A 26,472-nucleotide genomic window follows, 5' to 3' on the forward strand; every position below is an offset into this window, starting at 1 on the left:
GAGAGCCCTGGGGCTGTTGAGCCTGCAGAAGAGCAGCCCCAGAGGGGAGCTGAGCAATGCCTAGCAAGAGATAAAGGACCTGTGGGGGGCAACAGGATGGAGCCAGACTCTTGTCAATGGTGCCCAGGGACAGCACAAGGAGCAATGGGCACAAACTGGAACCCAGGAGGTTCCATTTGAACAGGAGGAGAAACTTCTTTGATATGAGGGCTCTGGAGCAGGCTGCCCAGAGCGGTTGTGGAGTCTCCTTGTGTGGAGAGCTTCCAAAGGCAGCTGGGCATTGTGCTGCTGGGCAAGCTGCTGTGGGTGCCCCTGAATGATCTCCAGAGGCCCCTTCCAACCCCCACCTCGCAGGGATTGTGTGATAAATCAGGAAAACAGAATAATTGGGAGTATGAAAGAGACCTCCCTCCAAGGCTCTAATTCCTGCTGTGTTCTTCCCTTTGCCCACTGGACCCACTCAAATCAGACAGCATGAAGCCCACCAGGTAAGAACCACTAATTACAGTTTGATAACCTCAGGGTTCCCAGGGATGGCAGAAGCTGAGCTGCTGCTGTATGTTCACTGCAGTATGAGGAGCTCTAGCTAGAGCTTCTCCTTGCTGGAGTTCAGGCCAGAAAAGCAAATGCCACCCCTGCCTTTGGACCTGATGGCTGCAGGCAATGTTTCAGCCAAGTCTGACTTGTTTGTGTGTGCCAGGAAAACCTTCTTAGAATTAGAAAAGAAGTATCATAAACTCTTCTACATCTTCTCTGAACAGCAACTATATTTAGCTTAAAAAAGAGCCCTAAAAATAAGATAGGTGGTGGAGGCTGCTTATGGAGATGCTGGCACTGCTTGAGTGTCGTGGTGCCAAAGCAGTACATCTTCTGGAATGGGGCTTCTAAAACTCAGCCAGAGACACTGTCTGAAGAAAGCAGGTCATCAGTGCATGAAGAGAACATTTGTAAGCTCAGAGTGTGGGAACAAGGCTAAGGGCAACAAAGCTGGGGAGGGGTTTGGAGCACAGCCCTGTGGGGAGAGACTGAGGGAGCTGGGGTTGCTTAGCCTGCAGAAGAGGAGGCTCAGGGGAGACCTTCTTGCTCTCTGCAACTCCCTGAAGGGAGGTTGGAGCCAGGTGGGGGTTGGTCTCTTCTCCCAGGCAAGCAGCACCAGAACAAGAGGACACAGTCTCAAGCTGTGCCAGGGGACGTTTAGGCTGGAGGTGAGGAAGAAATTCTTCCCAGCAGGAGAGATTGGCCCTTGGGATGTGCTGCCCAGGGAGGTGGTGGAGTCACTGTCCCTGGAGGTGTTTAGGAAGAGACTGGATGGAGTGCTTGGTGCCATGGTTGAGTTGATTAGATGGTGTTGGGTGAGTGGTTGGACTTGATGATCTCAAAGGTCTCTTCCAACCTGGTTAATTCTAGTCTAGTCTAGTCTAGTCTAGTCTAGTCTAACTGGCACTGGTGAGGCCACACCTCAATTCCTGGGTTCAGTTTTGGGCCCCTCACACCAGGAAGGATAGGAAGGGGCTAGAGCAGGTCCAGAGAAGGGCAATTAAGCTAGGCAAGGGTTTGGAGAACAGGGATGTTGAGGAGCAGCTGAGGGACATGGGGTTGATCATCATGGAGAAAAGGGGGCTGAGGAGAGACCTCCTTGCTCTCTACAGCTCCCTGAGTGAGGTGGGGGTTGGTCTCCTTTCCCTAGTATCAGGGGATAGGAGAAGATACTGTTAAATTCCACCCAGTTTTGAATTGTTCTCATCTTCAGAACCTTAGAAGCTGTACTTGAGAACCTGATCTGCAAAGCTGACTCCTCACAAAGCCCATTAATTCTGAGCAACAGGCAAAGACCCAGGGAAATCTGCTGTGGACTCACCTCTCGGTAACATCTCCACTGTGTGTTCTTTCCTACCTGCACAGTTATGCAGAAAAACAAGCAGCTGTGATATCTGCTGCCCAGAAAACCAAAGCAGAGATGAGAAGCCACAGCTTCAGAGGGTAAACAGTGAGTCATAAGGATGAGGACAACAAATACAAGTATTTTCTCATCAATTACTAACACCTACAGCTTCTCTGAGACTTGTGACTCAGAGCATTTACAAATGCAGCTTCTGCAAGTTCTCCATTTTACAGAGCTCCAACTGCAAGAAACTCCACAAAACCCCCCAGAAGGAGTTTCCTCAACCCAAACAGCTCCAAGAGCAAAGATCATACCAGCTCCTCAAAGGTGGGGTTTTTTCTGTGCTGGGAGAAGAGTGGTCAGGCATTGGAACAGGCTGCCCAGAGAGGTTATGCAGTCACCATCCCTGGAAGTGAAGAAGAAACCTGTGGCCACGGCACTTGGAGATATGGTTTAATGGCCATGGTGGGGCTGGGTTGAAGGTTGGACTGGGTGATCTCAGAGGTCTTTTCCAACCCAAACAATTCTATGGTTCCATAGGTGTCAAGCCATGTGTGGTGATGGCACTTGGAGATATGGTTTAATGGCCGTGGTGGTGCTGGGTTGAAGGTTGGACTGGGTGATCTCAGAGGTCTTTTCCAACCCAAACAATTCTATGGTTCCATAGGTGTCAAGCCATGTGTGGTGATGGTGCTTTGGGAGATGGTTTAATGGCCGTGGTGGTGTTGGGTTGAAGGTTGGACTTGCTGATCATAGAGACCTCTTCCAACCAAAATAATTCTATGATCCTTTGATTCTATGATCAAGAAGCATATGGATATGGCCCTTTGGGAGATGGATTAATGACCATAGTGGTGTTGGGTTGAAGGTTGGACTGGATGATCTTAGAGGTGTTTTCCAACCCAAACAATTCTATGAGTCTATAGGTGTCAAGCCATGTGTGCTGATGGTGCTTTGGGATGTGGTTTAATGGCCATGGTGGTATTGGGTTGCTGGTTGGACTGGATGATCTTAGAGGTGTTTTCCAACCCAAACAATTCTATGAGTCTATAGGTGTCAAGCCATGTGTAGTGATGGTGCTTTGGGAGGTGGTTTAATGGCCATGGTGGTGTTGGGTTGAAGGTTGGACTTGCTGATCATAGAGACCTCTTCCAACCAAAATAATTCTATGATCCTTTGATTCTATGATCAAGAAGCATATGGATATGGCCCTTTGGGAGATGGATTAATGACCATAGTGGTGTTGGGTTGAAGGTTGGACTGGATGATCTTAGAGGTGTTTTCCAACCCAAACAATTCTATGAGTCTATAGGTGTCAAGCCATGTGTGGTGATGGTGCTTTGGGAGGTGGTTTAATGGCCATGGTGGTGTTGGGTTGGAGGTTGGACTGGGTGATCTCAGAGGTCTTTCCCACCCAAACAATTCTCTGATTTTTGACAAAACACAGGCAGGTGGCCTGGCTGCTTGGCACAAGCAACAGCACAGGGTGGAGTTTCCATGTTCTTTCCCAAGACATGAAACATTCCTGGCTGCTCTCAGGATGTTAATGCTCCCACAACGCTCAGTTTGGGAGTGGAAGGTCTGCTGCTATTTGTTGCTATGGAGAGCAATGAATATTTATGACAGAGAAGGCTCAGAAAACACAAAATGCAATGCAAATACATGAGGTTTCCATAGGAGTAGGAGCCATAGATACAGAAAATGGTTTTGGTTGGAAGAAGCCTTGAAGATCATCTAGTTCCAATCCTCCTGGCATGGGCAGGGATGCCTTCCACTAGCCCAGGTTCCTCAAGGCCTCGTCCAACCTGGCTTTGAAGCCAACAAGACCAAGCTAAAATGTAATGGTTAAACAAATTGGAAGCTTTTGTTGGTACACAGAATGTCTCTTTCCCAACCAAAGTTGTCAATTTAGCTGCTAGGTTTAAAGAACTGGTGATTTACTTTAATTGCAGTAAGAACTTGGTGCTGGCCTGGCATAACCACAGATCTTCAGCAAGCCAAGAGGCAAAGTGATGAATGGTAGTTAGCCTGGAGAAGAGGAGGCTCAGGGGAGACCTTACTGTTCTCTGCAGCTCCCTGAAGGGAGGTTGGAGCCAGGTGGGGGTTGGTCTCTTCTCCCAGGCAAGCAGCACCAGAACAAGAGGACACAGTCTCAAGCTGCTCCAGGGGAGGTTTAGGCTGGAGGTGAGGAGAAAGTTTTTCCCAGCAAGAGAGGTTGGCCATTGGGATGTACTGCCCAGGGAGGTGGACACCCTGGAGGTGTTCACAAAAGGCTTGGCTGAGGCACTTGGAGCCATGGTTGAGTTGCTTAGATGGGGTTGGCTGAGAGGTTGGACTGGATGATCTCTGAGGTCTTCTCCAACCTGGTTAAGTCTATTTTATTCTATTCTATTCTAGTTGTGGGGAACCATCTCTGAGCTTTGTGTCTGTGCCACGGTTCCTAAAGCACTTGGCCAAAATCAATTAGTGAGGCTGGGTTGAACTGTGGACTAGCTAATTAAGGCAGCCTATTCTTGAAGAGCAGAAGGCAGGATGAATTTTTCCTAGGGTAGGCCAGAGAAGACTCTCTGACATCAGCAGTCACATTGCTCATGGGATCCAAGTTCTCAGCAGCCAGCATAATCCAGCCCTTGATCCTCATGCCAATTTCCCAGTCTGCCAGCCTGCTCCTCACTCAAACAGTGACTGGCTGGACTCAAGTCCTGCCTCTGAGTTTAGTATCTCCAGCCTTTCTCAACATGACTCTGAGCAGGTAAGATGAAGAGAGTTGGAGCTGTTCAGCCTGGAGAAAAGAAGGCTCCAAGAGACCTTCTAGCAGCCTTCCAGTACCTGAAGGGGGCTACAAGAAAGCTGGGGAGGGACTACTTTACAAGAGCTTATTGTGACAGAATGAGAGGGAATGGATTGAAGCTTGAGGAGGGGAGATTTAGACTGGAGATTGGGAAGAAATTCTTTACTGGAACATGTTTCCCAGTTGTGGATGCCCCTTCCCTGGACATGGTCAAGCTCAGGTTGGATGAGGTCTTGTGCAACCTGGTCTAGTGGCAGGGAGTTGGAACTAGATGATCAAGTCCAGCTATTAACCCAGCACCACCATGGCCATTAAACCATGTCCCCAAGTGACATGTCTACATATTTTTTGATCACCTCCAGGGATGGGGACTCCACCACCTCCCTGGGCAGCCTGTTCCAGTGCCTGACCAAATGGCAGATCTCTGCATTTCTAGGGTTCAGCTCTTTCCAGTGAGGGTGGTGAGACACTGGAACAGGCTGCCCAGGGATGCTCCCTCCCTGGAGGTGTTCAGGCTCAGGCTGGATGACGACTTGTGCAGCCTGGGCTAGTGGGAGGTGTCCCTGGCCATGGCAGGGAGTTGGAGCTGGATGATCTTGAAGGTCTCTTCCAACCCAGACCATTTTATGAATCTATGAAATAATCACAGTGAGAAGTTCTCCACATCAGCTCAGCAAGTTAAACCACTGCTGGGAGAAGAATCAAGAGCCTTAAGGCAACAAAGATCACCTGTCAGAAGGACCTGAGAAAAATCCAACCCCAGCATGACAGCCTGGAAAACAGAGAAGACTTAGAAAGCCTCCTTTACAGAGGCTGGAAACCATCTTCCAATGAGGACAGCAGAACGACATGGCTAGCTACACAGGGCTGCAAATGCCTTCAGAAATACTTTGTAAAGAGCAATAATAAACCTTTCTTCAGGTCCCTCAGGAGAAGGAAGCCTGCCAGAGTCTGTGGAAAAGGTCTCAAAGGAATGCTCAGTCAAAAAAGAAGGAAGAGAAGGAGGTCAGGGAAGCGAAACTAAATTAATTTGCTGCATTTGTGTGGAGAGTTTGGGCTCCCAGGGCTGCCAGGCTGACTCACAGCTAGAGCCCAGACACCATGCCTGGATGACACACCGAGCCTCTCCCCCACTGCTTCAGAGCTGGAGGATGGGGAAATGTGCAACTAATGTCACAACAAGCTCCAAATCATTCCAGGAGGAGCCTGCGCAGACTTAGTGACTTACAACCACAGAACCATGGAATTGTCCTGGTTGGAAAAGACCTCCAAGACCATCCAGTCCAACCACCAACCCAACACCACCATGGCCATTGAACCATGTCCCAAAGTGCCATCTCCAGAGGCTGCTGGGGATGGGGATGCCACCAATTCCCTGGGCAGCCTGCGCCAGTGCCTGACCTCTCTTTCATTTTCATCCTGGGGTTGCTCAGCCTGGAGAAGGCTCCAGGGACAACTTCCAGTGGCTTTTCAGTGCTTAAAGGGGATGAGCAGAAAGCTGGGGACAGGTTTTGAGCAGGGTCTGTTGTGACAGGACAAGGCGTGATGGTTTGAACTAAAAGAGGGAGATTCAGAGTGGGGAGGAGGGAGAGATGTTTGACACTGAGGGTGGTGAGAGCCTGGCTGAGGTTGCCCAGAGAGGTGGTAGTGTGGCACTATGGGACATAGCCTGGTGGTCATGGAGGTGTTGGGTAGAGGATTGGACCTGATGATCTTAGAGGTCTTTTCCAACCTTAATAATTCTATGATCTTATGCCCCATCCCTGGCACCACTGCAGGTCAGCTTGCTTGGGGCTCTGAGCAGCCTGCTCTCGCTGCAGCTGTCCCTGCTGACTGCAGTGGGGTTGGACTGGATGAGCTTTAGAATCCCTTCCAACCTAAAGTATTCCATGGCTCCATAAGAAAGAACACCTTTAGCTATATATCTGACAGATCTGCATCACTTTCTCTGCAATGAGCTGGAACAATACATTCTGATTTACAGAACTGCATTTTTGTGTCCTAACCCCAGGTGGTTCTGTTGCAGAGACGATTTCCTCCTCACAATTTGCCTTCTCTTACTGACTGAGAAAATAAAGAGAGTCTGGTATTGAATGTTCTGTTTCCCTCCCAAGCCTAAATGATGCACCTATGCTGCTTTACTTCTCCCTGCCACTCTGCAGTATTTGCCCATGGCCTCACCACCACGAGGCCTTCAAGCTCCCATGCTCAGCCATGGTCTTCCCAGATCCACATCAGCATGCAAAGAGATGCTGCTCCATACCAGTAGTTGCCATCTTTTTACTATAATTAGGCCAAATTCACACTAGGAAGGAGCAGGAGGCACACCCTCTGTGGGACCTCAAGGATCATCCAGTTCCAACCCCCCTGCCATGGCCAGGGACACCTCCCACTAGCACAAGACCTCATCCAACCTGAGCTTGAACATCTCCAGGGAGGGAGCAACCCCAACCTCCCTGGGCAACCTGTTCCAGTGTCTCACCACCCTCACTGGAAAGAGCTGAACCCTAGAAATGCAGAGATCTGCCATTTGGTCAGGCACTGGAACAGGCTGCCCAGGGAGGTGGTGGAGTCCCCATCCCTGGAGGTGATCAAAAAATATGTAGGCATATGTGGTGTGTCAGATGTTTCAGTGCCTCACTCATCTTGCTGGCCCTTCAGTGGGTGCTCTCCAGCAAGCCAATGCCTGTGTAGTGCTGGGGAGCTTGGAAGTGAGAGCAAACCTCCATTGCCTGAAAAGAGGCTGGAGTGAGGTGGAGGTTGCTCTCTTCTCCAGAGTATCAAGTAACAGAATGTGAGGAAATGGCCTGAAATTGTGCCAGGGGAGGTTTAGGTTGGACATGAGGAACAATTTCTTCCCTGCAGGAGTGGTCAGGCACTGGCACAGGCTGCCCAGGGAGGTGCTGGAGTCACCATGCCAGGAGGTGTTCAAGCAATGTGTGGCCCTGGCACTGTGGGCCATGCTTTAGTGGCCATGGTGGTGTTGGGTTGGTGGTTGGACTCAGTGATCTTGGGGATCTTTCCCAAGCAGAATGATTCTATGATTCTTGCCCCAGTTGATACAAAAATGACCTTGTTAACTTTCCTCCTCTTCCTTTATTGCATAAGCCAGCTGTCCCTCTCCTCGAGCAGCCTGAAGGGCAGCGTTTGCATAAGCAGAACCTTCTATTTCCAGTTGGTCTCAGCAGTATATAGCAAAGGCTTCTGCCACAGCCATGAGCAGAGATCAAGCACAACAAAAATAATGTCTCCCTTGGTTCCCAGCACCAAAGGCCCTCCTTGCATCAAGATCATGCAGCAGGGACAATCACATTCCACCACCTTTACAAACATGGTGTTACTGAAACCAGAGGCTACTGCACACGAGTAGGAATCTTATAGAATCAGAGAACTGTCAGGCTTGGAAGGGACCTCAAGGCTCAGCCAGCTCCAACCCCCTGCCATGGCCAGGGACACCTCACACTGCAGCAGGTTGCTCACAGCCACCTCCAGCCTGGCTGCAAACACCTCCAGGCAGGAGGCTGCCACCACCTCCCTGGGCAACCTGTGCCAGGCTCTCATCACCCTCCTGGGGAACAACTTCTTCCTCACATCCAATCTCAATCTCCCCATTTCTACTTTTGCTCCATCCCCCCCAGTCCTATCCCTCCCTGACACCCTCAAAAGTCCCTCCCCAGCTTTCTTGTAGCTCCCTGCAGAGACTGGAAGGTCACAATGAGGTCTCCTGGGAGCCTTCTCCTCTCCAGCCTGCACAACCCCAACTCCCTCAGTCTGTGCTCACAGCAGAGCAGCTCCAGCCCTCTGCTCCTCCTCGTGGCCCTTCTCTGGACACCCTCCAGCACCTCCAGATCAATAATGATTCATGTTTGCTCAGAGAGATTGTGGAGTCTCCTCCTCTGGAGACCTTCAATACTCATCTGAATGTGTTCCTGTGTGACCTGCCCTAGGTTATTGTGCTTTGGCAGGGGGGTTGGACATGATGATTTCTGGAGGTCCCTTCCAACCCCTGCTATTCTATGGTTCTATGAGCTTCAGTTGGATCAGGATTACATCAGAAGTCTATAAACATTGTGTTCAATCAAAATTCTTCTGTTGTGGACTTCCAACTCCTCAGTCCTGGCACACACACATCCATCCTTTCCAACAAGCACCTTCTGCATGCAAAGACTTTGCAATTGCCTGCTGGAAGAGACTGAAGTTTAGGAGTTACTCTAGAGCATATGGATATACCCTACAACATGTACATGGCCTAGATCCCATGGAGATACCACAACACACCTTAGAGCACCTGGAGATATCACAGCACACCCTAGATCCCATGGAGATACCACAGTGTCTCCATACCCTAGATTCCACATAGGTACCACAGCAGGTCCACATCCTACATCCCAGGGAGATACCACAGCATGTCATAGAATCACAGAATCATTAAGGTTGGAAAAGACCTCAGAGATCATCAAGTCCAACCTATCACCCAACACCTCCTGACAACTCAACCATGGCTCCAAGTGCCACATCCAATCCCTTCTTGAACACCTCCAGGGATGGGGACTCCACCACCTCCCTGGGCAGCACATTCCCATGGCCAGTCTCTCTTGCTGGGAAGAACTTTCTCCTCACCTCCAGCCTAAACTTCCCTTGGCACAGCTTGAGACTGTGTCCTCTTGTTCTGGTGCTGCTTGCCTGGGAGAAGAGACCAACCCCCACCTGGCTACAACCTCCCTTCAGAGAGTTGTAGAGAGCAAGGTCTCCTCTGAGCCTCCTCTTCTCCAGGCTTGTCCATACCCCACATCCCAGGGAGATACCACAGCATGTCCATACCCTAGATCACATGGAGACACCACAACAGACTCTAGACCACATGGAGATACCACAGCAGATCCATACCCTAGATCACATGGAGATACCACAACAGACCCTAGATCACATGGAGATACCACAGCAGATCCATACCCTGGATCCCATAGATATACCACAGCAGATCCATACCCTAGATCCCAAGGAGATACCAAACAGGTCTTTAACCTACACCCTGTCTATACCCTAGATCCCATGGATATACCCCAGCAGGTCCATAGCCTGGATCCCACAGATGCACCACAACACATATGGAACCCTTTCAGATGATCAAGACCCCAAAGGCTGCAAACCTGTTGTCCTAAACAAGACCTGACCACAGATCAGCACTTTGGTGGCAGGCTGAAGCTGGGTTTGGTTTGTGGAGGTTTGGTTTGGGGGTTGTTTGGGGTTTTTTTGGTTGCTTTTCACAATGGTCAGACTCAGAACAAAGGAAATGACTCACAATGGCAATTTGATACCAAAAAGGGCTTTTAACTGCTATCAAGAATCAATGGAGAACAGAAAATACAGTTTGCCTTCAAGAAAGGAGAGGGCTGTGGCTGAAAGCCCCCAGGCAGTAGGGGAAATGTCACCATGCCACACCAGGGGCCAAAACACCTGCCCAGGAGATGCTGGCAACTGCAGGCTTGCTGGCAGGATGCCCTTTGAAAAAGAGCTCAGCAACACAGACCTGAGTATTAGCAACACTTACTAATTACTCAATAATTGATGCAGCCAGTTGGCACCACCATAACAGGGCCATGCAACTCCCAATCCCAACCACCCCCACAGCCATGGGGTTGGGACACCTGGTGGAGCAACCAGCTGGTTTGCACCCAGAAACATACTCCTTGCTCTGTGAAATACAGCTTCCTCTCTCCAGCCTGTGAATTGCACAATGTAGTTATCATCCCTTTCTGCTTTCCTTCTCAAAATGTCACTTAAAAGGTCAAAGGATGGCAACAAATTATAGCAACTTACTTTTTGGGGTGAACAGTACCGAGAAACCCAACCCCAAGTGCTGCTTCTTCAAGGCTCTGAGGATTCAGGATTCCCAACCCCAAGTGCTGTTTCTTCAAGGCTCTGAGGATTCAGGATTCCCAACCCCAAGTGCTGTTTCTTCAAGGCTCTGAGGATTCAGCTTTCCCAACCCAAGTACTGTTTCTTCAAGGCTCTGAGGATTCAGCTTTCCCAACCCCAAGTGCTGCTTCTTCAAGGCTCTGAGGATTCAGCTTTCCCAACCCCAAGTGCTGCTTCTTCAAGGCTCTGAGGATTCAGCTTTCCCAACCCCAAGTACTGTTTCTTCAAGGCTCTGAGGATTCAGCTTTCCCAACCCAAGTGCTGCTTCTTCAAGGCTCTGAGGATTCAGCTTTCCCAACCCCAAGTGCTGCTTCTTCAAGGCTCTGAGGATTCAGCTTTCCCAACCCAAGTGCTGCTTCTTCAAGGCTCTGAGGATTCAGCTTTCCCAACCCCAAGTGCTGCTTCTTCAAGGCTCTGAGGATTCAGCTTTCCCAACCCCAAGTACTGTTTCTTCAAGGCTCTGAGGATTCAGCTTTCCCAACCCCAAGTGCTGCTTCTTCAAGGCTCTGAGGATTCAGCTTTCCCAACCCCAAGTGCTGCTTCTTCAAGGCTCTGAGGATTCAAGATTCCTGACCCCAAGTGCTGCTTCTTCAAGGCTCTGAGGATTCAGGATTCCCAACCCCAAGTGCTGCTTCTTCAAGGCTCTGAGGATTCAGCTTTCCCAACCCAAGTGCTGCTTCTTCAAGGCTCTGAGGATTCAGCTTTCCCAACCCCAAGTGCTGTTTCTTCAAGGCTCTGAGGATTCAGCTTTCCCAACCCCAAGTGCTGCTTCTTCAAGGGTCTCAGGATTCAGCTTTCCCAATTTCATTGTAACCCACACCAAATACATTTTAGTTGTTGTCCAGGCCCAAGTGAAGGTTCTTCAAGAGTTTGATGGTTCAGGTTCCTCACTTTGATTTCATTGTAAGCCACCAAATGCATTCAATGTTTGTGCAGCCCCATGCGGGGAGATGGTTCTACTGAGGTTGCATCAAGTATGTTTCCAACACCTCAGACTACTCCTTGATGAGGAAAATGCCTCACAGAATCACTGAGCAAGCTTAGCTCAGATGTTGATTTCTAATTCCCCCCACCCCAATGTTTTCCAGCTGACAGCAGATGTTTTAAGATGTCACCTTCTAGACCTGGGATATTGCACTGCAAGTCAGTGAAAGTCAAGTCTTGGCCACCCAGCTAGACTTGGACAGACTGAGAGCTGGGCACAGAGGAACTGAATGAGGTTGAACAAGGAGAAGAGCAGAGTCCTGCAGCTGGGGAGGAAGAATAACCTGCAGCAGGACAGGCTGGGAGGGGATCTGCTGGAGAGAGCCCTGTGGAGAGGCACCTGGCAGTGCTGGTGGATCACAAGTTATCCATGGGACACCAATGTGCCCTGGGGGCCAAGGAGGCCAAGGGCATCCTGGGGGGCATTAAGAAGAGTGTGTCCAGCAGAGCCAGGGAGGTTCTCCTCCCCCTCTGCTCTGTCCTGCTGAGACCTCACCTTGAGTGCTGTGTTCAGTTCTGGGCTCCCCAGCTCAGGAGGGACAGGGATCTGCTGGAGAGGCTCCAGGGGAGGCTACCAGGATGCTTAGGGGACTGCAGCACTGCCTGGGGAGGAGAGGCTGAGGGGCCTGGGGCTCTTGAGTCTGGAGAAGAGAAGACTGAGAGGGGATTTAATCAATGTCTATCAATAGCTGAGGGCTGGGGGTCAGGAGGGAGGGGACAGGCTCTGCTCACTTGCTCCCTGGGATAGGACAAGGAGCAATGGATGGAAGCTGCAGCACAGGAGGTTCCACCTCAACACAAGGGGGAACTTCTTTCCTGTGAGGCTCACAGAGCCCTGGAGCAGGCTGCCCAGAGAGGTTGTGGAGTCTCCTTCTCTGGAGCCTTTCCAGCCCCATCTGGATGTGTTCTGTGTGACCTGTGCTGGGTTGTATGGTCCTGCTCTGGCAGGGGGGCTGGGCTGGATGATCTCTTTGGGTCCCTCCCATCCCCTGACATCCTGTGAGCCTGTGATTGCACCAATCTCCATCTTCCATTCTGTTTGCTTTCAGCTGAAAACCTTCAGTGGAATGTCTTGAAAGCAGGGTGGGGGGAGAAAAATAACTCTGAAGAGAAACAACCACCATTGCCAGGCTGGCAGTAAAAATGTTCAGCACCTGTGGGATGAGCAGGTGACAGAGGCTTGTGCAGGTATTCACTTACTTTGGTAGAGTTTTCAAGTGGTTTTCTCTTAGCTCCAAAATTCGCAATTTGACGAGTCTGGAAAGAGGACAGAAAATTATTAGTCCAGAGAGTCATCAACTCAGAGAACTGTTTGGGCTGGAAGAGACCTCAAACATCATCAAGACCAACCATCAACCCACCGCCACCACATTCACCAAGCCACGTCCCACAGCGCCATGGCCACAGGTTTGTTGGACACCTCCAGGCGTGGTGACTCCAGCACCTCCCTGGGCAGCCTGTGCCAGTGCCTGACCACTCCTGCAAGGAAGGAATTGTTCCTAATTTCCAGCCTCAGCCTGGCTGAAGAATCCATAAAGGTTATGTGAAACAGCTTGCTTCAACAACAACGAAGAAGTCTGCTTCAGGCACAGGAGGAAATTGTCAAGTTGTTCGGAGGCTGGATGTGGTAGGAAATGGAGTCAGGAGCAAAGGGCTTCAGGCAAGGGCAGAAGGGCACTGGTAAGGCCACAGCTCAAAAATCTTGGGTCCCTCACTCCAGGAAGGACATTGAGAGGCTGAAGCAGGTCCAGAGAAGGGAACAAAGCTGGGGAAGAGTCTGGAGAACAGGGCTGGTGAGGAGCAGCTGAGGGAAAAGGAGGCTGAGGGGAGACCACCTGGCTCTCTACAGCACCCTGAAAGGAGGCTGGAGCCAGGTCGGGGTTGGTCTCTTCTCCCTACTATCAGAGAATCATGAAATGGTTTGGGTTGAGAGAGACCTTCAAGATCATCCGGTTCCAACCTCCTGCCATGGATAGGGACACCTCCCACCAGCCCAGGTTGCTCAAGGCCTCATCCAGCCTGCCCTTGAACCTCCAGGCAGAGGGCAGCCACAACCTCCCAGGACAACCTGCTCCATTGTCTCACCACCCTCACTGGAAAGGATTTTGTTCTGAGAAAGAAATTTCTAAGTGGTAGGACAACATGAAACGGCCTCAGGTTGCACCAGGGGAGGTTTAGGTTGGATATTAGCAACATTATTCTCCCTGCAGGTCCTTTATCCTGTGCTGGTGTGTCTCCTGCCCTAGCCACGAGTCAATAAGCCACTCGGTCAGGGACACTCCTCCTCTTCAACTTCATTCTCATTTCCCCCCTAAAGCACCAGACTCAATCTCTTCATTATTAGACCCTTGGTGACATAATATTCATACAAATAAGACTGAAAAGCCAAAATATCTTTTTTCTCTTTTTTTCCCCCCTTTCAAGTCCAGTTGAGAGCTGCCTCTGCCCATGGCAGGGGGGTTAGAGTAAAGTAGAGTAGATTAGAGTAGTGTGGAGTAGATTAGAGTAGAGTAGAGTAGAGTAGAGTAGAGTAGAATAGAATAGAATAGAATAGAATAGAATAGAATAGGATTGGATTGGATTGAATTGAATTGAATTGAACCAATCAGGCTGAAAAAGACCTCAGAGATCATCAAGCCCAACCTATCACCCAACACCTCCTGACTAACTAAACCATGGCTCCAAGTGCCACATCCAAGCCTGTCTTGAACACCTCCAGGGATGGGGACTCCACCACCTCCCTGGGCAGCACATCCCAGTGGCCAATCTCTCTTGCTGGGAAGAACTTTCTCCTCACCTCCAGCCTAAACCTCCCCTGGCACAGCTTGAGACTGTGTCCTCTTGTTCTGGTGCTGCTTGCCTGGGAGAAGAGACCAACCCTCACCTGGCTCCAACCTCCCTTCAGGGAGTTGGAGAGAGCAAGAAGGTCTCCCCTGAGCCTCCTCTTCTGCAGGCTAAGCAACCCCAGCTCCCTCAGCCTCTCTCTCTCAGGTTGGAGTAGATGATCTCTGAGGTCCCTTCCAACCTAAACCATTCTTGGATTCTTTGATTTTTACCAAGAACACAGCTTTAAAATCATCCCTTCAAGCTCCCTTAAAGACTGGGTTCATAGGAAAGAGCAATATGCTTTGATGACTAATTCTTACCTTCCAAAGTTAGCTGGAAGAAACTCCAAGAAGGCATCATTTAGATAGAGCTGGGTCAAATTTAGAAGTTGTGTGAAGCCATCTGGCAGCCTAAAAAATACCCCCAAGAAACAGTGAGAAAAGCTTAATGCTCACACCAAGGTTGCTATGGCAATAATAACAATGTATATTTAGAGGGAGAAAGATGACTCCTTCCTTCTCACCACCTTTTCCTACCCAACTTCTCAACAACTTGTTTGTTGCAGACAACATTTTGGCCCCTTCTCCTCTTTCCCACATTGCTCTAACCATATGAAGTGGAAGTGATTGGCACATCCAAGGCTTTTTTATCCCCTTCCTACCTCAGGTTTCCAGCTTGCAAAAGGCTTCAAAGGTCTTTGCTTTCTTTATTTTCTTTCCTTTCCTTCAGTTTCAAAGGGAAATAGTAACATTTCAGCCTTTCCTCTCCTTCACTCCATTTCCTGAGCCACAGGATGACAGCCCAGGGTTGTTGTGTTGGGGGTTGGGTTTTTTGGGGCCACTATTATTGCAAGTTTTGGGAAGGAATAAGGGTTGCCCGAGTCCCAGCCAAGACATCATGGCACGTGAGGTTGTCTCAAGCCTTACTTCCCCAAGACAAAAAGCTTGGGCTGCTTTGCCACATGAAAAAGACACCACATTAATCACATAGTCATAGTATCATAGAATCAGTCAGGGTTGGAAGGGACCACAAGGATCATCTAGTTCCAACCCCCCTGCCATGGGCAGGGACACCCCACACTAGATCAGGCTGCCCAGAGCCTCATCCAGCCTGGGCTTAAACACCTCCAGGGACAGGGCCCCAACCACCTCCCTGGCCAACCCATTCCAGGGCTTCACCACTTTCATGGTGAAGAACTTCCTCCTCACCTCCAGCCTGAACCTCCCCACCTCCAGCTTCATTCCCTTCCCCTTAGTCCTATCACTACCTGAGATCCTGAGAAGTCCCTCCCCAGCCTTCTTGTAGGCCCCCTTCAGATACTGCTCCACAGATCTTTTTTGTAGCTGCATCACACCCTGGACTTTAAAACAACTCAGAAAACAGAAGGGAATTCAGCTTGGTCTTGCTAAGGAGCCTGTTCCAAAAAGCTTTACATTCTGGGTCAGGTTGGGTGGCTTTTGCTGCCCTTGCCCTCTAGAAAAGACAAGCTGCTGATACTCACTTCGAGACAGGGTTGACACTGGCTTCAATAATTGTTAAGCACTTACAACATTTAATATTTTCTGGGAAATCTTGAATTCCTATTGAAAATAGAAATGAAAAGAAGTATTGAAAGAATGATTGTGTTGCCTCTAAAGCAAAGCAAAGCAAACCAACCAACCCAAACTGCTTAACTTTTGCTCACAGAGGAGTTCATTTATCTTTTTGGGTTTTTTCCCCCAGATCAGACTTAAGCTCTGCCAGGAACAAGATTCATGTTTTAGGACTACAGCCTAGTTCTACCAGGAGGAACACACAGAGTGTAGCATTAAAGGAGAATTAGGCATTGTTCAGACCAGACTTAAGCTCCACCAGGAACAACAGTCATGTTTTAGCATTAGAGTCTAGTTCTTCCAGGAAGAACACACAGAGCTTAGTATTAAAGCAGAATCTGGCATTGCTCAGATCAGACTTAAGCTCTCCCAGGAACAACATTCATGTTTTACCACTAGAGTCTAGTTCTTCCAGGAAGAACACACAGAGCTTAGTATTAAAGTAGAATCTGGCATTGCTCAGATCAGACTTAAGCTCTACCAGGCAGAAGACTGAAATTTTAGCATCATAGTGTAATGCTACCAGGAAGAACAAACAGAGTTTAGTAGGAAAGTAGAATTAGGCAGTGTTCAGACCAGACTTAAACTCCTCCAGGAACAACATTCATGTTCTAGCATTAGAGTCTAGTTCTACAAGGCATAACACACAGAGCTTAGTATTGAAGTAGAATTAGGCATTGTTCAGATCAGACTTAAGCTCCACCAGGAACAACATTCATGTCTTACCACTAGAGTCTAGTTCTACCACAAAGAGCACACACATTTCAGTATTGAAGTAGAATTAGGCATTGTTCAGACCAGGCTTAAGCTCCACCAGGAACAACAGTCATGTTTTAGCATTAGAGTCTAGTTCTACCAGGAAGAACACACAGAGCTTAGTATTAAAGCAGAATCTGGCATTGTTCAGATCAGACTTAAGCTCCACCAGGCAGAAGAGTGCAACTTTAGCATTAGAGTGTAATTCTACCAGAAGAACAGACAGAGTTTAGTAGGAAAGTAGAATTAGGCATTGTTCAGACCAGACTTAAGCTCTCCCTGGAAGAGCATTCATGTTTTGGCATTAGAGTCTAGTTCTACAAGGCATGACACACACAGCTTAGCATGGAAGTAGAATCTGGCATTGTTCAGATCAGACTTAAGCTCTACCAGGAAAAAACCCACACATATTTTAGTATTGAGGTCCAAAAAGTGATGCTGAAGCACTAAATAAATACACCAGCAGAGATAACACGCCTTGGACTGAAATTATTATGCTAATGCTTGTCTTATATAACCTTCTGGAGTGAAATAGTGACATCATCTCTACTGATTTATGCCTGCCTTTGCTTTCTGAACTCCTTATCTTTTTCTTTCTCAAGGCTTTGCTCTCCACTCAGGAGAGCACACACACAATCCTGAGAGGCTCCAGGTCCACCCTGATAAGGAATTTTTCAAGGCTTTCAAGAGTGCTTAAACCTCATCTTCAAAACAAAGGCACTTAAGTTTACATGCAAAGGAGTTTAGGCACATGAATATGCAAATGCAGCTTCAAGAATGCACATCAGCAAATGAGTCACTGGTTGGATGATAAATCCTGGTGGCTGTTTGCCTCCAGCTTTAGATGCTTACAGACATGGCACAAGAGCCCAGGCTCTACCAAGCCTCTTTGGAAAGTGGAATGGTTCAGAAGTCCACTGAAAAAGGGACTCCCACTTCAATTTCCCATGGGTATCACAACTCATCATGGTAGACCTGACCTATCCTATCCTATCCTATCCTATCCTATCCTATCCTATCCTATCCTAGTCATTAACCCTTCAAAGAACAGGTTCAGAAGTCCACTGAAAAAGGGACTCCCACTTCAGTTTCCAATGGGTATTACAACTCATCATGGTAGACTACTCTAAACCAAACCTATTTTCCCTTCAAAGAACAGGTTCAGAAGTCTCTAAACCAAACCCTATTTTCCCTTCAAAGGACAGGTTCAGAAGTCTCTAAACCAAAACCTATTTTCCCTTCAAAGGACAGGTTCAGAAGTCTCTAAACCAAACCCTATTTTCCCTTCAAAGGACAGGTTCAGAAGTCTCTAAACCAAAACCTATTTTCCCTTCAAAGGACAGGTTCAGAAGTCTCTAAACCAAACCTATTTTCCCTTCAAAGAACAGGTTCAGAAGTCTCTAAACCAAAACCTATTTTCCCTTCAAAGGACAGGTTCAGAAGTCTCTAAACCAAACCTATTTTCCCTTCAAAGGACAGGTTCAGAAGTCTCTAAACCAAACCCTATTTTCCCTTCAAAGACCAAGTTCATAAGTCCACTGAAAAAGGGACTCCCACTTCAGTTTCCAATGGGTATTACAACTCATCATGGTAGACTACTCTAAACCAAGCCCTATTTTCCCTTCAAAGGACAGATTCAGAAGTCCCTAAACCAAACCCTGTTTTCCCTTCAAAGAACAAGTTCATAAGTCCACTGAAAAAGGGACTCCCACTTCAGTGTCCAATGGGTATCACAACTCATGGTACACTACACAAACCCAAACCCTATTTTCTCTTCAAGGAACAGTAAATGAGGTAGGCATCCACCCAGACTTCTCAGAAGGGACAACAGTACATCATGCAGAGGAAGAGCAAGGCTTCTGCAACAAGAGCTTGTTAATGACTAGCAAGTAAAGCATCATTAATGCTCATGTTCATTGCAATGCTTTACAAATACTCAGTTGTCCTGTGGAGCTCTTACCATTTTTACTGATATCAAGTTCCTTGAGGTTAACTAAGCTGGCAATAGTGGTGGGCAGGCTGGAAAGGTCATTGTCTGGTATACTCAGCTTGCGTAAAGCTTGGCAGTTGAAGAGTTGCTGCAACACACACACAAAAGAAGACACTTTAGAGTGCTTCAGGGCAAAGAGCAGTTGGGGGTCACCATTTCTAGCAGAAGCAACAAACACCACAACACAGAACTTACCTAGGTAAGAACTCCACAATGAAATGCTTAGAAAAGCCATTAGGTTGACTTAGCAGTTTAATAGAATAGGATTAACCAGGTTGGAAGAGACCTTCGAGAGCATCAAGTCCAACCTATCACACAACACCACCTAATGAACTAAACCATGGCACTGAGTGCTTCATCCAGGCTCTTTTTAAACACCTCCAGGGATGGTGACTCCACCACCTCCCTGGGCAGCACATCCCAACGGCCAATCTCTCTTGCTGGGAAGAATTTCTTCTTAACATCCAGCCTAAACCTCCCCTGGCACAGCTTGAGACTGTGTCCTCTTGTTCTGGTGCTGGTTGCCTGGGAGAAGAGACCAAACCCCACCTGGCTACAACCTCCCTTCAGGGAGTTGGAGAGAGGAATAAGGTCTCCTCTGAGCCTCCTCTTCTCCAGACTAGATGATCTTCAAGGTCTTTTTCGACCAAAACCAAATCTCTGGTTCTGTCTGAGAGGACATTGTTACAGGCTGCTCAGGACCATGAGCACAGGTTGCCTCTGCTTGACTAATACCTACATGGAATGCCTAAAACACTACATAGAGTAATAGAATTGATCTGCTTGGAAAAGACCTTTAGGATCATTGATTCATAGAATGGTTTGGGTTGGACAGGACCTTAAAGATCATTACGTTTTAACCTCCCTGCCATGGGGAGGGACACCTTCCACCAGCCCAGGTTGCTCAGGGCCTCATCCAGCTTGGCTTTGAACATCTCCAGGCAGGGAGCATCCACAGCCTCCCTGGGGAACCTGTTCCAGTGTCTCCCCACCCTCACTGGAAAGAATTTCTTCCTAATCTCCAGTCTAAATCTGCCCTCTTCCAGCTCAAAGCCATCATTCTTCATCCTGTCACTACAAGCCCTTGTAAAAAGTCCCTCCCCAATGGTTCTGTAGCTCACTTAATTACTGGAAAGCTTCTCTAAGGTCTTCCTGGGAGCTTCCCTTCTCCAGGCTGAACAACCACAACTCAGCCCCCATACCCAGCACTGGTGAGGCCACACCTTGTATACTGGGTTCAGTTTTGGGTCCTTCAGTCAAAGAAGGACATTGGGGTGTTGCAGTGTGTCCAGAGATGGGAAACAAAACTGGTGAAGGGTCTAGGGAGGAGCAGCTGAGGGAAGTGGGGTTTAGTCTGCAGAAGAGGAGATCACCTAGCTCTCTACAACTCCCTGAAAGGAAGCTGGAGTGTGGTGGGGATTAGTCTCTTTCCTCTAGTATCAGGTGACAGAATGAGAGGAAATGGCCTGAAAATATGCCAGGGGAGGTTTAGGTTGGGGATTAGGAACAATTTCTTTCCTCCAGGGGTGGTCAGGCATTGGAGCAGGCTGCCCAGGAAGGTTCTGAAGTCTCCATCCCTGGAGGCACTCAAAAAATGGGTGGCCATGGCACTTGGAGATATGGTTTAGTGGGAATGGTGGTGTTGGGCTGATGGTTGGACCTGATGTTCTTAGAGGTCTTTTCCAACCAAACAATTAGGATCACAGAACTGTCAGGCTTGGAAGGGAGCTCAAGGCTCAGCCAGCTCCAACCCCCCTGCCATGGCCAGGGACACCTCACACTGCAGCAGGTTGCTCACAGCCACCTCCAGCCTGGCTGCAAACACCTCCAGGCATGAGGCTTCCACCACCTCCCTGGGCAACCTGTGCCAGTGATTCTATGTAGGAAGTAAGGCAGATAATGACCAAGAGTCTTTACTGGGGGTTTTTCCTTAGTTTTTTGTTTTTTTTTTTTAACCAGGATCAAGCTTTCTGATGACAGAAAAATTTCAGAGCATCAGAGGCACCTAAAATTTGGTAAATCACCAAAAAGTGGACACCAGGAATGTCCTCTGGAAGTATGAATGAACTCACACTTACAGGCAGCGGGGTGGGTTTAGGCTATGCCTTTAAGCTTTAGTTCCAGATTTTGAGCAGAAAAGGAGAGAAATGTAAATGAATCACTGTTGGGTGTAGGAAGGAAACAGAGAGGAAGGTTCTGCCTGTGGTGGAGCACAGTATGTGATGCAAAAGTTGGTGTTAAGTTGGTGCTAAGCAACTCCAGAGCCACGTCAGGCAAGCACAAACTGGCATTTTATGTCGTGGAATATTGATTCAGCAGCACAAAACAAACAAACAAACAAACAAAAAGTTCAGAGATGTGCAGGAAAAGAAAAGGATAATAAAAGATCTCAAGCAGAAAGTTTGATAAAGAAATTATTTGGACTGTTTAATAACTATTAATAAAGGCTTAGGACAAACTAAACCATTATGAATGGTGTGAAGCAAGCAAATGAACCCTGCCATTAATCTTCTGGGTTACAAGGGCAAGGCTGGGCTTAATGAAGCAGTTTCTGACAATTAAGAGCAATTAAAAGGTTGTGGGTTTGGTGTTTTTTTTCAACAGGAAGTATTTGCTTCATGATGCTGTTTAGAATCACACAATCATAGAGTGGTTTGGGTTGGCAAGGAGCCTTCAAGATAGAATCGAATAGAATCGAATCGAATAAACCAGGTTGGAAAAGAGCTTTGAGATCATCCAGTCCAACCTCTCACCCAACACCATCTGAGCAACTCAGCCATGGCACCAAGCACCCCATCAAGTCTCTTCCTAAACACCTCCAGGGATGGGGACTCCACCACCTCCCTGGGCAGCACATTCCCATGGCCAATCTCTCTTGCTGGGAAGAATTTCTTCCCAACACCCAGCCTGAACCTCCCCTGGCACAGCTTGAGGGAGCTGGGGTTGCTTAGCCAGCAGAAGAGGAGGCTCAGGGGAGACTTTCTTGCTTTCTACAACTACCTGAAGGGAGGTTGTAACCAGGTGGGGGTTGGTCTCTTCTCCCAGGCAAGCAGCACCAGAACAAGAGGACACAGTCTCAAGCTGTGCCAGGGGAAATTTAGGCTGGAGGTGAGGAGAAAGTTCTTCCCAGCAAGAGCGATTGGCCATTGGGATGTGCTGCCCAGGGAGGTGGTGGAGTCCCCATCCCTGGAGGTGTTCAGAAAAGGCTTGGATGTGGCACTTGGAGCCATGGTTTAGTTAGTCAGGAGGTGTTGGGTGATAGGTTGGACTTGATGACCTCTGAGGTCTTTTCCAACCTTATTGATTCTCTGATTCCATGATTCTATGATAAGTCCAACCTTCTACCCAACTGTTCCGTGATCACCAAACCATATGCCAAAGTGTCACACCTAATCTTTCCTTGAATACCTCCAGGGATGGTGACTACACCACCTCCCTGGGCAGCCTTTTCCAATGCCTTCACTAGAAGCTTTTGACAGAATCCCAGGGTGGGGGGGTGGGGGTGGGAGGTGTTGGAAGGGACCTCTGGAGGTCATCCAGTCCAACCCCCCTGCTAAAGCAGGGACACCCACAGCAGCCTGCCCAGGATCACAATGCCCACCTGGGTTTGGAGGCTCTACAGACAAGGAGGCTCCACAAACTCTCTGGGCAGCCTGCTCCAGGGAGGTGGTGGAGTCCCCATCCCTGGAGGTATTCAGCAGACACATCGATGGTGTGCTTAGGGACGTGGGTTTGTGGTAGGAGCTTGGCAGCAGTGGTAGGGCTGCAAGCTGTAGGCAAGTGGTTGGACTTGGTGACCTCAAAGGTCTGCTCCAACCTCAACAGTTCTATGATTCCAAGATCTTCAGTGATGAACCATTCCACCCAAATAATGGAGCTCCATGGGCTGGAGCAAGCTTGCTTCCTACATCAGAAAATAGAAGGCATCTGGAGCCTGTGCAGAGCACAAGTAGGAAATATGTAGAGAGATGGTGCAGAATGGATTGCAGTGGAACAATGTTTAATTAAGGACTTGTAAGCATCTTTCATTACTGTCAAGAAAAATTCAATTAAGGCATGGATTACATTCCTTCATGCTTCATTATGTAGCTAGCACCTACTATTAATTGGGTTTTTTCCACTACCTTGCCCTCTTTTGTTTCCAGAACACTGGGTACAGTAACTTTCAACTCCTTACAGTAAACATTAATCAACAGAAGAAAAGATTTAAAGATTCTGTGCAAGAAGTTTTACCCTGGAAGGACAATTTAACCCAGCCCACTGCAGGACCTCCTTTCCAGCTATAGAAACACTGCTCAGGGAGCTCTGGCTCTTCTCCCACGAGGATAAGCACCTCATCCTGACAAGCGTGGCACCGGTGAGGCCACGCCTTGGATATTAGGTTCAGTTTTGGTTCCCTTGCCCCAAGAAGGACATTGAAAGGCTGGAGCAGGTCCAGGGAAGAGCAACAAAACTGACAACAGGTCTGGTGAGGAGCAGCTGAGGGACTTGGCTGTTGTTCAGCCTGGAGAAAAGGGAGGCTGAGGGGAGACCTGCTGGCTCTCTCCAGCTCCCTGAGAGGAAGCTGGAGCTGGTGGGGGTGTTGGTGTCTTCTCCCAAGGAGCAAGTGACAGGACAAGGAATAGCCTCAAGTTGTACCAGGGGAGGGGTAGATTAGATATCAAGAAAATTGTCTTTACTGGAAGAGTGGTCAGGCATTGTTTGTCCCCTGCTCTTGGGGCATGAAGCAAGGACAAGTAGTGGTCCTGCTCCTCCCCATGCAGAAGCATCTGCCCATCCCTGGAGACATTCCATGTCAAACTCGATGGGACCCTGAGCAACCTGCTCTAGCTGCAGATGTCCCTGCTGACTGCAGAAGGGTTGGACTGGATGACCTTTAAAGGTCTCTTTCAATCCAATGCATTCCATAGCTTAATGGCTCTGGTGGTGTTGGGTTGGTGGTTTGACACAATGATCTTAGAGGTCCTTCCCAGCAGCCCAAACAATTCTGTGAGTGTTGAGGGTCCCTTCCAACCTGGTGCATTCTATGATTCTCTAAGGTTCCTCAGAGGCCTCCTTTTCAACCCAGTGCATTCTAAGATGCTGTAAGATGACCTTTGAGGATTCCTTCCTACCCAATGCATTCTCTGACTCTCTCTGCAAGAAGGGTGGCATAGCTGCTGGAGCTCCTCCAAGAAGGGGAAGAACCCACCTTTGTGAAAATGGAATTGAACCTCAGAGTTAGTATTGACTCAAGCCATGGTTACTAGCCATGGGTCCTTCCCCAGCAAGCAGGTCTCCTGGTCAAGAGCAAGTCCAATGGCAGAATCATAGAATAGTCCAGGCTGGAAGGGACCTCCAAAGCTCATCCAGTCTGACCTCCCTGCAGTCAGCAGGGACATCCCCAACTAGATCAGGCTGCCCAGGGCCTCATCCAGCCTCACCTTGAATATCTCCAGGGAAGGAACCTTAACCAACTCCCTGGGCAACCTCTTCCAGTGTTCCACCATCCTCATAGTGAAGAACTTCCTCCTGATATCTAATCTCAATCTGCCCTTCTCTAGCTTGAAGCCATTGCCCCTGGTCCTGTCCCTGCAGGCCTTTGCAAACAGTCTCTCTCCATCCTTCCTGGAGCCCCCCTCAGGTACTGGCAGGCTGCTATTAGGTCTCACCAGAGCATCCTCTACTCCAGGCTGAATACCCCCAGCTCCCTCAGCCTGTCCTTGTAGCAGAGGTGCTCCAACCCCCTGAGCACTTCCATGGCCCTCCTCTGGACCCTGTCCAGCAGGCCCACGTCCTCCCTGTGCCGAGGGCTGCAGGACGGCAGCGCCCGCGGGACGCGGCTGAGCCCACCCCGTCGACAGCCGTAGTACGAGCAGAAGATGGATTACCTTGGGTAGCTCTTCAATCTGATTGGCATCTAGGTAAAGCTCCTCTAAGGTCCGCTCAAAGTTAAAAACCTCCTTTGGCACCTGCTGTAGGCCACAGTGAGAGTAATCCAGCACTGAGACGATTTCCTCCTCGCCACGAAAACACCGGCAGGGCACCAGGCGGCCGATGATTTTCCTTTTGGTTGTCATCTCCAAACAGCATACTGCAGGAAAAGGGCAGAGGGGAAAAACCCACAGTTTCTGTAACCAGCAGCACTTCTGGGACAAGGGCTTTCAGAATCAGAGAGTGGCTTCACGTGGAAGAGGCCTTAGATGTCATCTAGAGTAGAGTAGGATAGGATAGGGTAGGGTAGGATAGGAGAGAATAGAATAGAATAGAACAGAGCAGAATAGAATAGAACAGAATAGGATAGAATAGAACAGAATAGAATAGAATAGAGCAGAATAGAATATAATAGAACAGAATAAGATTGAATAGAATAGAATAGAATAGAACAGAACAGAACAGAACAGAACAGAACAGAACAGATTGGAAAAGACCTCAGAGATCATCAAGTCCAACCTCTCACCCAACACCATCTGATCACCTCAACCATGGCGCCAAGTGCCCCAGCCAGTCCCCTCTTAAACACCTCCAGGGATGGGGACTCCACCACCTCCCTGGGCAGCACATCCCAAGGGCCAATCTCTCTTGCTGGGAAGAACTTCTTCCTAGCATCCAGCCTAACCCTCCCCTAAAGTCATCCAACCTCCTCGCCACGGGCAGGGAATGCCTCTCAATTAGACTTGGCTGCTCAAGGACTCATCCAGCCTGGTATTGAATACCCTGAGGGAGGAGGCATCCACAATCTCCCTGGGCAGCCTATTTCAGAGTCCCAGCACCCTTTTACTGAAGAACTTCTTCCTAAAATCCAGTCTAACCCTGCTCTCCCTCAGCTTCAAACCATTCCCCCTTGTCCTGTCTTAGGACACTCTTAGGAAGGCTTCCTCTCCAGCCTTCCTGTAGGACCCCTTCAGGTATTGGAAGGCAGCTATTAGGTCTCCCCAGAGTCTTCTCTTCACCAGGCTGAACAACCCCAGCTCCCTCAACCTATCCTCACAGCAGAGGTGTTCTGCCCTTGGATCACCTTTGTTGCCCTCCTCTGGACTCACTCCAACAGCTGTGTCCTTGATTATTAAGATTGAAGTCCATCAGATACAGTTTTCCCTGAGGGACCTCTGGAGCCTGCATTCTGTTTGTCCTTAGACACAACACGAGGAAATGACATTTCCCAGCATCCACACAAAAAGCAATCTCAATGCATCATCTGTTCTTCTATCTTAGGACTCCAGAAAACACTGAATGACAGAAGAGTTGAGGTTGGAAGAGATCTTTCAGATCATCAAGTCCAACCACTCACCTAGAGGTACCACTGCTAAACCACTGCCACTAAACCACGTCCCTAAGCACCATCTGTTAAATACCTCCGGGGGTGGTGACTTCAACACCTCCCTGGGCAGACTGTTCCAGTGCCTGAGAACCCTTTGAGGGGAAGAAATGTTTCCTAATATTCAACCTGAACCTTCCCTGGCACCCTGTTTGTAAACAGTCCCTCCCCAGCTTTCTTGTAGACCCCTTCAGGTGCTGGAAGGCCAACAGAAGGTCTCCCTGGAGCCTTCTCGAGGCTGAACAACCCCAACTCGACTCAATCCAGGCTGGAGGTGAGGAGAAAGTTCTTCCCAGCAAGAGAGATTGGCCATTGGGATGTGCTGCCCAGGGAGGTGGTGGAGTCCCCATGCCTGGAGGTGTTCAAGAAAGGCTTGGATGTGGCACTTGGAGCCATGGTTTAGTTGTCAGGAGGTGTTAGGTGTTAGGTCATAGG

At 48.8% G+C, this 26,472-nt stretch overlaps 1 protein-coding gene across 1 annotated transcript in view; it reads right to left on the minus strand.

Moving 5' to 3' along the window:
• LRRC7 (leucine rich repeat containing 7) overlaps positions 1-26,472 on the minus strand; it is a 186,813-nt gene that overhangs the window by 82,225 nt on the left and 78,116 nt on the right. The window contains exons 2-6 of the mRNA XM_054165628.1: positions 24,611-24,813; positions 18,711-18,828; positions 15,904-15,982; positions 14,723-14,812; positions 12,777-12,833 (exon numbers count right to left, since the gene is read on the minus strand). Of these exons, the coding sequence (XP_054021603.1) occupies positions 12,777-12,833; positions 14,723-14,812; positions 15,904-15,982; positions 18,711-18,828; positions 24,611-24,813 (547 nt within the window). The remainder of the gene's footprint in view (positions 1-12,776; positions 12,834-14,722; positions 14,813-15,903; positions 15,983-18,710; positions 18,829-24,610; positions 24,814-26,472) is intronic.

Source organism: Dryobates pubescens, chromosome 11, assembly GCF_014839835.1.
Source record: "Dryobates pubescens isolate bDryPub1 chromosome 11, bDryPub1.pri, whole genome shotgun sequence".
NCBI classification, from domain to species: Eukaryota; Metazoa; Chordata; class Aves; order Piciformes; family Picidae; genus Dryobates; species Dryobates pubescens.